The 14,360-nt window shown below is 44.6% G+C and overlaps 1 protein-coding gene across 1 annotated transcript in view; it reads right to left on the bottom strand.

The window, feature by feature from the left end:
• The window catches only part of IL2RG (interleukin 2 receptor subunit gamma), a 17,979-nt gene extending 5,207 nt beyond the window's left edge, over positions 1–12,772 (bottom strand). Inside the window, exons 1-5 of the mRNA XM_081848417.1 lie at positions 12,616–12,772; positions 9,670–9,760; positions 7,469–7,635; positions 4,006–4,148; positions 2,441–2,603 (exon numbers count right to left, since the gene is read on the bottom strand). Coding sequence (XP_081704543.1) covers positions 2,441–2,603; positions 4,006–4,148; positions 7,469–7,635; positions 9,670–9,760; positions 12,616–12,709 — 658 coding nt within the window. The 5' untranslated portion in view covers positions 12,710–12,772. The remainder of the gene's footprint in view (positions 1–2,440; positions 2,604–4,005; positions 4,149–7,468; positions 7,636–9,669; positions 9,761–12,615) is intronic.
• Between the last annotated feature and the right edge of the window lie 1,588 nt (positions 12,773–14,360).

Consider the following 14,360-nt stretch of genomic DNA (forward strand, 5'->3'; position numbering starts at 1 on the left):
CATGGATCTTAGAAGTTGCAGGCCCCACAGTGCCCAGTAGAGGGCAGTACTGCTTACTTTTGAAAAGCCCTTCAGAATCCACTGTTTTGAATTAGAATTGAAACAGCAGTTGTTTTTATATTTGTGAAACACCCCTCGAAAAAAGGCCTCCCCCTCCCTACACCTTTCTCAGCTCATCGCCCCCATGGAGAAGCAAGCAATATCAGATCTCTTTAATTCTCCCACCCATTATTTTTCAAACTGCATTTTATAAGATGAGTGGAAGGGTTGAATGATTATAAATATTTCTTTTTATGGAACAATCCTGTTTAGGGCATATATATATATATATATATAGTTATCTGCAAGTTCAGTTGCTACAGTTTCCTGCAACATTAGGGGCTTCTCCAGACAACCTGTTTAATCAGCATTTGTCATGATTCACTTTCACAAAGCTTCCTTGGAGGTTAGATTACATCTGGGCTTTATTAAGCATTTATTCCTATTTATTCGCAGGGAAGTCATATGGCAAAAATCACTCATCTTGCTTTCACCCTGACTTGCTTGCACTGTCTTTATATCTCTTAGACATTTTCCCATTAACAATTTTCTCACTTTATGATGCATTTCCCAATCACCTTCCAATCTGCAAGAAGATGCCCCCCCATGTATAAAACGCCCCCTATTTTTGGGGACTCCAAATTAAGAAAACACCCCTCAGCACTACCCGTGTATAACTCGAGCCCCAAATTTAAACCTAATTTTTGGTTAAAAAACCCCCATGTCTTATACACAGAAAAATATGGTATATTTTTTTTTCAAAAGGAAAAAAACATGGATTTGTTGTGCTAGGCACTTTAATCCATTTTAGTTGTAGAAACCTCAGTTTCCAGGTAACTAAATGATTTATAATCTGCACTTCCATAAATATAGAGCAAGGCGATATACAACATACAAAGTTATAATAAATTCAGAAAGATGTCACTTAAAGCATCACTAAACACATCAATAAATGCTGGTGGGTTAAAAAGAGAAATTCTTATTACAAACTTATCTAAACAATCTAGTTTTCAGGGGGTATCTTAAAGAAGGCAGGGATTGTTTCTGCCGAACCTCTATTGGCAGGGAGTTCCACAGGGCATGGCCTGCCACACCAAAGGCTTGGTCTCTGGCTAAGGCCAACAAGAGCGCAGGGCTTCTGGAACCACCAGGAAGATCTCAGTGGTTGAAGTAGAGTGTAAGAAATCAGTGAGCCTTTAAGGTCCTTTGGGACCAAGTTGCTAAGGGCTTTATAAATCAGGAAAATGGCCTTGAACCTTACCCTATAGCAAATCAGCAACCAGCACAACTCACTCAGGGGGTAGCAGGGAGGTGGTGGTTTAAGATTCCTGCTAAGTGACTTTCCTGCATAGAATCATAGAATTGCAGAGTCTCAAGAGACCATGAGCATCATTTTAGTCCAGCTCCCTGAAATGCAGGAATCTTTTCCCCAACATGGGGCTCGAACCCACAACCCTGAGATTAAGGGTCTCATGCTCTACCAGCTGAGCTATCCCTTCCAACTCTACCATTCTATGATTCTACTATGGCTTTGAACCAGGCATTGGGAAACTGGCACCCCCTCATCAAGCTCATCCATTGCATTATGAATGGACTGAGCAATGAAGCAGTAACTCAGTGTGGCATCTAAGATTTCTTGTTAAATGACTGCCAGACTTTGAAAAGCCGTTATCGCTGGATCAAGTTCATCTGTTCTGCTGAATTAATTGCAGCAAATAGTTTTAAGTGGGTTTTTGAATAAATGTGCAATTCATTGTTACTGCTATTCTGAATGATCATGTGAGTCTCAGTGGACTGAGTGGCAGTTTACTACCATAGTTAGCAGACTCTAATTTTGTTGCATTCCCAGGATCAATCTATATCATTAACCTCTATTATTGTTGTTTCAGTATTATTTTTATTATTTTTTGTGTGTTTCCCCCCCCCCCATTATTGTGGGGGTCTTTTGTTTTTTCCAGCTGCACCATATGGTTCATGGTAAATCCGGCAATGGAAAATTTCTCTGGTGCCCCCCCTTCCTTTGATGCCCTAAGCAGTGCTTATTTTGATCAATGGTTAATCCAGCCCTGGCTAGAGGGCTGGGCCCTTCAAGGATTCTCCGTTCTCTCCAAGGAGGTGAAGCCTCAAGGAGGAAGTCAGAATACAGAGGTTTAAAAGGCTTCATTCTGCTCCCAACTCTTGTTCAGTCAGAACTCCCTCTCCATGGTCTCCTAGACCTGATTCATCCTCTGTGGCTTCCAGCATAATAATAATAATAATAATAATAATAATAATTTATTATTTGTACCCCGCCCATCTGGCTAGGTTTCCCCAGCCACTCTGGGCGGCTTCCAACAAAGATGAAAGCATCATACCACAGCATCATACCACCGCCCAACAATAATAGAAAGATCGTCTGTACCTTCCCTAGTGGTGTTTGTCCCCCAGAATAAAGGACCGGCTGGGTCGCTCCAAACGTTTGTGGTTGCACAAACAGACCTTACTTTAGACTTGACATAGAACGTGTAGAGCTTTTTGGGATCCACACTGGCTACGCTGTACTTCATATCATTGGTCTTCACCTCCTGAAAGGGAATGCCAGAGAGGTAAATGTGCACCTGGCACAGAAAGCAGCAGCAGCAGCAACAGCAGCACCCCCCCCCCCGCCCTTGGTGCCTCCCCCAATCAGCCTCATGCGAAACCCAGCAGCTCTTCCCCCGCAACTGAGTAAAATGATCAAGGGGATGGAGCAACTCTCTGTGAGGAAAGGTTTCATCATTTGTGGCTTTTTAGTTCAGAGAAATAGTTGGCAAGAGAAGACACGATACAAGTTGATATGATTATGCAGTGCAGAGGACATATCTTTTCTTCCTCTCATATAATATTAGAACTTGGGGCTGTCTGGCGAAGCTGAACGTTGGGAGGTCCAGGACAGACAAAATAAAAGCACCTCTTCACAGAGTGGAGAGTTACAACTATGGAACTCACCATCACAAGGGGCGGCCCAGAACATTTTGCTGCCTGAGGTGAAACAGGAAAGTGCCGCCCTGAGTGCACCCTGGCTGAAGCCTTGCTGACCAGTGATCTCATGAGAGCCCTGTGAGATCTCATAAGAACTCTGCAAGATTCCATGGGCCCCCCATGAAATTTCGCAGGAAGCTGGAAGCAGCTATGGGTCTCCATACACTGCTGAGGAAAGGTGAAGAGCTGAACTTTAGACGGGCAAAATGAGAAATGGAGAGAAGCCTAAAGGGAGAGATTAATCTGTTCCTATGAGAGTTGGGCTCTGAAGAAATGAGAAGATTTAGTTTGGGCAAGGAGCACAACTGGGAAACTCTTGGAATTGTATTGTTACACACACCACCCCAGTCTCCAAGTGGTGTGAGATCCCAGGGGCACCAGGGGCACTTACCAGAGGCTGTGTTTCCTTTTAGACAAAGACACACAGTGGAGACTGTGGCATCTTTATGGTATATGGTTTATTTACTCGTATATACAGCCTGAGCCTAGATGGAGGGAGTGCAGAGCATTCACATCCCAAGCAGGTCCTGTTCCTTCCACTGCTGCAGCCTCTGATTCATGTCTGACCCTTTTCTCTGCCCACTACACACAGCTGAAAGAGGGGCCCCACCCTTCCTTGCTTGGCATAGTCTCCACCCTCCTAATGGCTTTCTTGAGGGGCTAATGACTCTGCCATTATTGGTTTCGTTCCTCCAATGAACCACACTTAGCTAACTATGCCTAAGCCAAATCCAGCAGAGTTTGGCACAGCTTAATCAAACCTTCAATTAATCAATTCCAACTTTTACTAAAACCAGGAATTATAGGGAGGATCTAGCACCCAGGAGTTGAAGGGATCCTTGCCACACACCCCAACCCCAACCCCCCGTATAACAATATTTTATAATGGGGGGGGGCTGTGGCTTCCACATCAGAAGGTCAAGGCAAATCTGCACTTAGCCCTCCCAACTGAGATAACACCAGTACCTGCCATTTTTTGTCCTTGCTGCTTTTATACATGATATAATGCTCCAAGCAGTGGCTTTTGGGGCTGGCTGAACCCCAAGACAGTAGCAGCTGGTTGTTGCTCTTCTCCTCAAAGCAGAAGTCAATGGGTGGACTGGGTTTCACTAGGAGAGAGAAAGGAAATCTGTGTATATGCGAGATGGAGAATATGCAACAGTGTATATGCAACAGCCACTCTACCTCCCTTGGCTCAAATCAGGATCTAAATCAGTGGGTGATGCCACCCCCCAGGGGGCACTGGAACAATCCAGGGGTGAGGCAGTAGCCTTGGGTGCAATTAGGGGGAATTGAATAAAAATAAGGGGGCCGTGGAAGCATAAAGAAGAGAACATTTTTGAAAAACCATTTGTACATGATTCACCTGTTGCATAGTGACCCTCACTGCTCGGTTGGGCACCATTGTGGGATGGGGACAATGCCTTTCAATATTATCTTTGTTATCTTAATTTTCAGTGTGCAATGTGAATGTTACTATGGTTGGTTTTAATAAATGATTTTAGAATTCCAAGCTTCAAGGTGTCTTATTTATAACAACATCTTTCTTTACTATATCTTAGGATGTAGGTAGAAATATAGATGCATAAAAGAACACAATTTTGTCACTACATCTTTCTGTTTCTTCACTTAAAGAAGGTAGGATTTCCACCCCCACCCCACCCTGAAAAGTCAGTGGTAGGTCAAATAAGTTTGGGAACCTCTGATCTAAATCTGCAGCCTAGTCACAGAGCAGCTCCACATGCTCATGAGAAACAGCATGATCTGGAAGATCAGAAGATCCCATTACTTATCCTTTCTTTGGATTCTCAGCTCAAAGAACATTTTATGTGGTAAAGGATCCCAGTCTATTTCTGAATTGGATTTGAAATTATTTTATATATGAAAGGTACAAAATTGTTGACATTGTCTTTGGATGTAAAATTGCCCTCCTCTATGCAGGAGACATGGGTGGGACGTGGGTGGCACTGTGGTCTAAACCACAGAGCCTAGGACTTGCCGATCAGAAGGTCGGTGGTTCGAATCCCCGCAACAGGGTGAGCTCCCGTTGCTTGGTCCCTGCTCCTGCAAACCTAGCAGTTCGAAAGCACATCAAAGTGCAAGTAGATAAATAGGTACCGCTCTGGCGGGAAGGTAAATGGCATTTCTGTGCGCTGCTCTGGTTCGCCAGAAGCGGCTCAGTCATGCTGGCCACATTACCCGGAAGCTGTACGCCGGCTCCCTCGGCCAGTAAAGTGAGATGAGCGCTACAACTAGAGTCACCCACAACTAGACCTAATGGTCAGGGGTCCCTTTACCTTTATGTAGGAGACACCAGCTTACAAATTAAAGGCAATTAAGGGGCACGTCAACATTAAGTCCTCAACTGCACTGAACAGGAATTGATAAAAAGGGAGAACCTGCAAAAAGGAAGCTTTTAATTAAAGGCACAATTGCCTTAAAGCCTTAACAGCAATTTAATTGCACTTTATTGGGCCCATTTAGGCATGGCGTTTGGGCATCTATTTTGTAACAAACCAGAATCTCTGGCAATGAGAAGGGACAGCCTGCTCGCATTTAGTCTCCAGCCCCCCCTTTGTGACTTAGGTCTGATCTGAAGTGGGAGTAAAAAACGTAATACATCTCTAGAACGAAGGTCAGAAAGGAAAGTGTGGGTGGAGGATGAAGACTCTTCATCAGGGCTGAGCTCCGAAAACGCAGATAAGATCATGCAGATAAGAGCTCTGAGTCCCAGCAGAACAGGATGAAGAATTTGGGCCTCTTTTCTCCTGTGTTGCAGGCAGAGCATGGAAAGTTCATTGAAAAATAATAATCAATTCAAGTGTATCGTGTCCAAAGAGGAACTAATTCCTGTTCATGTTTGTTTCTTTACAAAAATAAGCAGTTCACAGTTTGAGGTCATCCAAATAACTCCCGGCGAGAGAGAGAGAGAGAGAATATTATAATGTGCTGTTCTGAAGTATGAAATACACTTAAGAAGACTGTTACAAGTGTGGACCTGAACCTCACAAGACTAACATAAAAACAAACACCTACAGTGAAATGCTTAAATTTATTTTCCCAACAATTACATTTCTTCAAGTAAAAGAATCCCAAAGAGCTTAAATAGTTTTTAAAAAACAAAACATGTAAGGGGATGAACTTAGAAACTGTTCAAAGTTCTACCTGCAAATGAATTTAGTCACATTCCATTCACCCAGCAATTAAAGGGGGCTCCTTTACATAGTTCAGAGATCTTTAGATAATTCAGTAAACTTCACTGAACTGAATTAGTCTGTTCTGACACACCAGCTATAGCAGGGGTCAGCAACCTTTTTTAGCCATGGGCCGGTACACCATCTGTCAGAGCTGCCCGAAGTCCCAGCTCACAGAGGACCAACGCCAGGTCGTTGTTATATACAAAAGTCTTTATTGAAGTTCAGTCTCCATTTCAAAACCGTGGCGCGCAGCTCTACGTCTTAAACCCTAGACCGCCGAAGCTCCGTCTGAATCTCCTCCCCTCTGACACCAGTTTAAGACTCTAGACCTGCTCCACCTCTTCCTCTGCTCTCTCCTCCTCTGGGTCCTCCTGTCCGCTGGGGCATTCCCCTTTCTGGACTCTTCTGACGCTGAGTCCCCTGACTCCTCCCCCTGCCTCCGGCGGGCTTTAGGACCTGGTTCCCAATCCGGGTTCTCTGCTGTCCTGCGCGCCTGTACATTTGAACTTGGCTCTCGCGCCAACCCAGTGACCTTCCTCCTGACCGTTACACTGCTTCTGTCACTACTTCCCTCTTCCGGGAGGCTAGCTGGACCTGGCCTCCCCTCCGTTCCCTGACTCTCTGATGGAGGCGTGGTCAGCCCTGACTCATCTTCTCTCCCTGCTGGGGGAGACGCTGGCCCCGAGCTCTGGGACTCTTCCCCCCCACTATGCTCTGGTGGGGAAGCTGGCCCTGATCTCCAACTGCTGCTCTGGGAGTCCCCGCTGGCCCCTTGCTTCTGGAGTGTCCCCTTTTGGACCCCCTTTGCCCTGGCCACCGGCGCCCCCTTCTGTGAATCTTCTGATTCGCTGGAGAGGCTCATGGAATCTCTCGGGCCACTGTCATCTTCTCCTACGCTGCCCTCAGATTCTTCCCCTTCGCTCTCCATTTCCTCTCTTTCCTGTGCCTCTGCTCCTGAGCCCCTGACACCATCCCTCAGACCATGTGGTGGGCCAGACTATATTTTTTTTTGGGGGGGGACGAATTCCTATGCCCCACAAATAACCCAGAGATGCATTTTAAATAAAAGAGCACATTCTACTCATGTAACAACACACTGATTCCCAGACCGGGTTGAGAAGGCGATTGGGCCGCATCCGGCCCATGGGCCTTAGGTTGCCTACCCCTGGGCTATAGGGCTCCCACTTATAAATACACCCACAAGTTGGTTTGGCTCAGCAGGAAATCTATACCTTGGTTCTGCAACTGCATTTCTTTTTGGAAAACCTTCGTACCGTCACTTGTGTTGACATAAATGTGAAAGTATTTAAACAGTTTAATCTCACGGAAGCGGCATCCAGTGTTAATATCACCACTCTGGAGGTAAATCTCACACTGCTTTTCTTTGTCAGACTCATACCTAAACAAAATGAGGCTTGGGGTTAGTCCTTTTCAACACCATCAGAGAACTGCAGTTCAGAACCTGAATACCTTGAGGACAGCCCTGTGTTGTTTGTCTTCTAGCCCAGGTGGAACATGCTTCTGAATACTAATACTAATACCTGTACTAATATTTTTTATACCACACCCATCTGGCTGGTTTTCCTCAGCCACTCTGGGTGGCTTACAGCACATAAAAAATTGTAAAACATTAGACATTTAAAATTTCCTGATACAGGGCTGTGTTCAGATGTCTTCTAAAAGTCATAGATAGGGTTTTTTTTTTGCAGATAAAGTAGCTCAGATTCAAAAAAAGGTAGACTCCACCGTGGGTGCAGGGCCAGGGTGGGAGAGTGCTAGACTCCTGTCTAGTCAAATTGCATGGGATCAATTCCAATCTGTTACCTCTGAGGATGTGGACAGGCTGCTTGAAGGTGACCCAGAAACTACAACTAATTCAGAATGTGGCAGCTAGACTGGTGACTGGGAGCAGCCGCAGAGACCACATAACACCGGTCTTGAAAGACCTACATTGGCTCCCAGTACGTTCCGAGCACAATTCAAAGTGTTGGTGCTGACCTTTAAAGCCCTAAACGGCCTCAGCCCAGTATACCTGAAGGAGCGTCTCCACCTCCATCGTTACCTCTGAGGGCCTCCTGGTGGTTCCCTCACTGCAAGAAGTGAGGTTACAGGGAACCAGGCAGAGGGCCTTCTTGGTAGTGGTGCCTGCCCTGTGGAACGCCCTCTGGTCAGATGTCAAGGAAATGTTACAAAATGGATGCTCAAATGCCAAGAGAGGGATGAGGGCAGGTGTTGGTGGAGCAGAGCTCCATTTACCCTAAGGGCCTAACCTGGGTGTATCTGTCTATGCTAGGGCAGAAGGCTGGGAGGCCAACAGGAGCTAGAGCTAGAGGCAGTAACTGGCAGAGCCCACTGTTCTGGTTCTGTCTCTGCCCTCCTTCCTGCTGTGTTGCATAGAAGCTGACACTGAGACTAAAGAGGAGGCAGCTGACAGGCAGGGCCACCCCTTGGGGTGGTTGTGTGTAATAACCGACCCTCCAAGTGTCCCTATTTTCCAGAGACAGTGTCGGATTTACAGAAGCCGCCCCTGTTTCTTCTTTGGTCCTGGAATAGCCCACTTTTCCTTAGGAGATCCCTATTTTCACTGGAGAAATGTTGGAGGGTATGGAGTTACTCAACTGCCAAGCCAAAGAGATAGGGAACTATACAACCTTTAGAAGACATGTGAAGACAGCCCTAGATAGGGAAGTTGTTTTATGTTTAGTTATGTTTTTACAGGTGTTGAAAACCACCCAGAGTTCCTGGGGAAACCCAGTCATATGGAGGGGCTATAAATAAAATAATGATGATGATGATGATGATGATGATGATGATGATGATGATGGAATGGTATGTAATAAGGCAGGCAGATAGGGGCTGGCTATAGGTAGACTGAGGTTGGAGGGCCAGTGCCCAATGCACCCTAATGAACCAGCAGCCGTTGTTCTCTCTCCCATGTGAGGAATCCTTGCTCTGAGGAAAGGTTTCAACATTTGGGACTTTTTGGTTTAGAGAAAAGAGCAAAACTTGGATGGCTTTGAAAGAGGACCGGACAAATTAACTGAGGAGACGACTATTGATGGCTACTAGCCATGAGGACTATGTTCTACTGCATCATGGTTGGAGGCAGTGATGCTTCAGAATACCAGTTTCTGGAAGCCACAGAAGGAGAGAGTGTTGCTCTTGTGCTAAGATCCTGCTTTTTGGTTTCCCACAGGCATTTGCTTGGCCACTATGAGAACAGGATGCTGGACTAGACGGGCCCCTGACCTGGTCCAGCAGGGGTCTTCTTATGCTATTCTGTTAATTTGGTCCCCAGTGTAGTCTGGCTCAGGGTTGGGAGAAGCTCCCCAAGAAAGTGGAAGGCTGGCAGAGGTTGGTGGTGCATTGGCTGAAGCTTGGACAAAAGCCGTTCCTGTACAGCAGAGAAGCAAGGCGCAAGGAAAGCACATACCAGTAGTAGAGGGAATAGTTTCCTGCAGGCTTCTGTTTGCTGCCCCAGTCACAGTCCATGTATTCATAATCGAAGACGCTGCACTCCAGGTCTGCAAGAGAGGACCTTCCATGAGTGAGTCTTGATGTGGGTGGGGAAGTTTGTTTCAGCCTGAGGGCCACATTCCATTCAGGGCAACACCCTGGGGGCCAAATCCCCAGTGGTGGGTGGGGCCACAGGAAGGGCCATAGCTGGGGGGGGGGGTGAGATGGACCCCCGCCAGGGGCACAGGCGATGGGTGTGTGTGTGCAAAAACGACTAAAAATAAGTCCATAAATATAAATATCAATTATTGCCTCATAAGAAATTGTTTTAAATAGAAGGTGAATTGAATGGGCAGAAGGGGGGTTGGAGGAGAGGCAGAAAGTAGAGCTAATTTGTCTGTGGCCGGGGGGCGCAGTCTGGACGGTTCTGTCAGGGGCGGAGCCACAGGCCACAGGCAAAAGTAGGTGGAGCAATGAATGTCAGATTTCACTTTTATATACTGCAATATGCTGGTTTCTACACACACCCACACACCCCACCACTACCACCCTTCCCTCTTTTCCCCCATCTAGGGAAGGAAGAGGCATTTTCAGAGATCGAGGAAACATTCCAGCCAAGCAAAAACATTCAAGAAGCAAAGCCAGTGAGCAATGTGGCCTCATGGAAGCTGGGACTTGGGGGGGGGTATCCATGAGGCCCAGAGAGCTGCATTTCACCCCCCACCCCAGGCCTAAGTCCCCACCCCAGCCCTGCTCTGAAGGAAGCCATGCTGTGTTCACTGCCCACCAAACCTTCCTGAAACAAAACCTGTCCACAGCTCTCCAGCAAAATTACCTCTACACATACAACATCAGGCACAGACCATGCCACATAGTTCAGTTGAAATGGGGCTGGATCATTTGTTTGCCCATTTATTTATAAACATAAATATATAACTAAAATTAATAAATAAGAATAATCCCCAAGCTAGGGTGGGGGGTGGCTAGCCAGGATTTTTGCCTCGGGTGTAGCCTCCAGAGAGGCACCATTGAGGCTTCCAGCCTGTGTGTTTGTGTGCACACAAATGCATGGGGGGTGGGTGAAAAAAAGCCTAGTCTCGCCCCTGCCCTAAAGCGATTTACCTGAAAATGTTAGGTTAAAAAAAGGCAAAAAGCCACACTTGCAAAACAGTGTGCTTTTGATAAACAGCAGAGCACAGATGAAATCAGCAGTTATGAAAATCAAATGTGCATAAGATTGCGTGTCCAGGTAGGCTTCCCTATGCAAAAAATGGATTTTGGCAGGCATCAGAAACAATCCAACAAAGATGTGTGCCATGTATTAGTAGGCAGGGATTCCAGAGTGCAGCTGCTGCTACACCAAAAAATCAATTTCTTGCAAGTGCAGAACAAACTTTATGTGACACTTTCGATAGTGCCAGTTCCGCAAATCAAACCAGTCAAGAAGGCACATCTGGGGCTGGGTGATCCTTCAAGTAAATGGTTAAATTGCCCAGTGCTCAGGAATGGCTAATATTCAGCACCATCACCCCAACACTTCTTGTGAACACTTTACTTTTGCTACCCAATCTGAGCTGGTTGTATTTCATCAGTTAGTCCTGTCGGAAAGTACACCAGGACATTTTTGGTTGGGAGAGGGAAGGAGATATTTACTTCTTAACTGGTGACTGTGGATGAACGGATTAGAAGTTGGTATCAGCATTGGATTTTAAATTGTTTTTATGATACAGGCAATCGTTTTTACCGTTTCTAAACATGCAATTGTTTTACACATATTTTTTATTAAGTTGTTAAAATTTGTTAAATAGCTTCAAGATACATCACAGTCAGTGATTCATAAATGATTCATAAATGAAACAAATACTGTAATAGGTGACTTTCAACTAAGTTTTACTGAGAGTGAACCCACTGAAATTAATGAACATGACTAAGTTAGGTCCATTAATCTCAGTGGGGCCATTCTGAGTAAAACTTAGCTGAAGGCCGCTCTCAACAATACTAGTGCTAATTACTGTTCCAATGGACATCCATTATTTATTGTATTTTTGTTTATTAACCTTTTATGTATGTTGCAAAAAGTGCTACATAATATTCATTCCTCACTTGCAAGGAAATGATCTCAGGCATGGCAGCAACGACTGGCAGGAACTTGCTGCTTATTTATATCAGGCAGGCTGTTGTACTGTTTCTGATGTCTGCTTGGGGGGGGATGTATATGTAGGCAGCCCTAACCCAGAGGTGTACATTTGTATCAAAACAACAACAACAACAACCAGTGCTTTTTTCTGGGGGTACGCAGGGGTACTCATACCCCTAATTTTTTTCATGAATCTTTGTACTTTTGTCCATTGACTGCATTTATTTTTCCCCATTTGAACTATAAAATGGTGATTTTTTTGAGTCAAAATGAGAGTACCCCTAAACTATTATTATTATTATTATAATTATTACAAAAGAAGCACTGACAACAACGACACCCTGTTGATTTTATGTCCAACTCAGCGAGGGCAGAAAGAAAGTGATTGTTAAGTGGAAATCATTCCCTGTTCTTGCCTGACATTCCAGCCCCACCTACTGGCAATCTTTAGGAAATATTTCCCTGTGGTTTTACCATTATAAGTGCAACAGCTGTTTATGGACACCAAAGAAAGTAAGTTATGGATTCACAGCCATAAGAACTGACAAGACCTGAATGTAGCTTTTTGCAGCTCAGGAGACGTTCCCCAACATTGCAGAAAGTATTGAAGAACAGATAGAATGTGGGTTGGAGGTTGCTGCATTCATCCTCTTAGAATCATAAAATCTCAGAGTCGCAAGGCACCCAACGGGTCATTTCATCCCACCCCCTGCAATGCAGAAATCACAGCTGAAGAATCCCTGACAGCAGGGGTAGCGAGCTCCCAGCCCATAGGGAGTGTGTTACCTTGCTGTGGAGAACTCTCTGTGGCTTGCTCGGTTCGGCCCAAGAACAGGAGGACCAGCACAAGGAACATCCATTGTTCCCTCGAGGCCTCCATCACCCTCCTAGCAGCCTCCGCTTTGCCAGAGACAAGTGCTCAGCACAACAGGATGTGGTTATTTCAAAGCTGATCTGCAACTGTGGGCTGTGCGATTCTCAATTTATACTTATGATGCCTTCCTGTGGAAACTCCCTGAACTTTGCAGAAAGTTTCTTAAAGGCTTCTGAGAAGCTGAACTGGTAGAGCCTGGGCTAGATTAGATTAATTTCAACCTCAGGGCCCCTTGTGAATCATGACCAAGATGGCTAAAGGGTCTGGAAACAAGGTCTTACGAAAAGCTGGGTTTGTTTAGCCTGAAAAAGAGGAGACTGAGAGGAGATATGGTAGCCATCTTCTAATATCTCAAGGGCTGTCACATGGAAGAGGGAGCATGCTTGTTTTCTCCTGGTCCAGGACTAGGACCTGATTCAAGTTACAAAAAAAGAGATTCCAACTGAAATATACTCAGAGTCAAGTGTGAATTCCATGCTCTTTATTCAGCTTGTAGTAGCAGTGAATGAAACTTTCACTGAAATGTCTAGCTATATATAAATTATTATTATTTTTAAATAATATTTATTAAAGTTTTAAATGTTACAAAAAGAGAAAGAAATAATTCCAAGTTAAACAAAAACATAACAACACATCACAGTAAAAAAAGAAGAGAATAGAAAAAAAGAAAGAAAAAGAAAAAAGAAAAAAATAACAAAAAACAGAAAAACAGAAAAATAGAAACAATTAAAAAACACAACGAACCTTCCCATAACTTATCTTTCATTTACTTGTTTCCTTGACCTCCTCGCACCTCCCTTTTTTTGTATTCTAGTTCGGTTAGCTATTTCAGCAAATCCTTTCCATCTTTCCCAATTTTTATCCTATAATTTATCTTAATATAATGTAACTTTACCTTTCCTCCTTTCATCCATTAACAATCTATTTTTACTTAATCCTTTATAATATTTCCGCTAAAGCCACATAACTTCATTCCAGCCTCCTTCTAACATTCCTTAATTTTACAATGTTTCTGTAAATAAACTTTAAATTTCTTCCAATCTTCTTCCACCGACTCTTCTCCCTGGTCTCGGATCCTGCCAGTCATTTCCGCCAGTTCCATGTAGTCCATCACCTTCATCTGCCATTCTTCCCGGGTGGGTAGATCTTGTGTCTTCCAGTACTTTGCAATAAGTATTCTTGCTGCTGTTGTAGCATACATAAAGAAAGTTCTATCCTTCTTTGACACCAATTGGCCAACCATGCCCAGGAGAAAGGCCTCTGGTTTCTTCAGAAAAGTATATTTAAATACTTTTTTCATTTCATTGTAGATCATTTCCCAGAAAGTCTTAATCCTTGGGCATGTCCACCAAAGGTGAAAGAATGTGCCTTCAGTCTCTTTACATTTCCAACATTTATTATCGGGCAAATGGTAAATTTTTGCAAGCTTGACTGGTGTCATGTACCACCTGTAAATCATTTTCATTATTGTCAGAGCCGCCCTTAGGTCCCAGCTCACAGAGGACCAACGCCCGGCTGTGGTTATGTACAAAAGTCTTTATTGAAGTTCAGTTTCCATTTCAAAACCGTAGCGCGCAGCCCTACGTCTTAAACCCTAGACCGGCGAAGCTCTGTCTGAGTCTCCTCCCCTTCCACACCAGTTTAAGACTCTAGCCTT

Source organism: Podarcis erhardii (genome assembly GCF_964252035.2).
Source record: "Podarcis erhardii genome assembly, chromosome: Z".
In the NCBI taxonomy this organism is placed as follows: domain Eukaryota; kingdom Metazoa; phylum Chordata; class Lepidosauria; order Squamata; family Lacertidae; genus Podarcis; species Podarcis erhardii.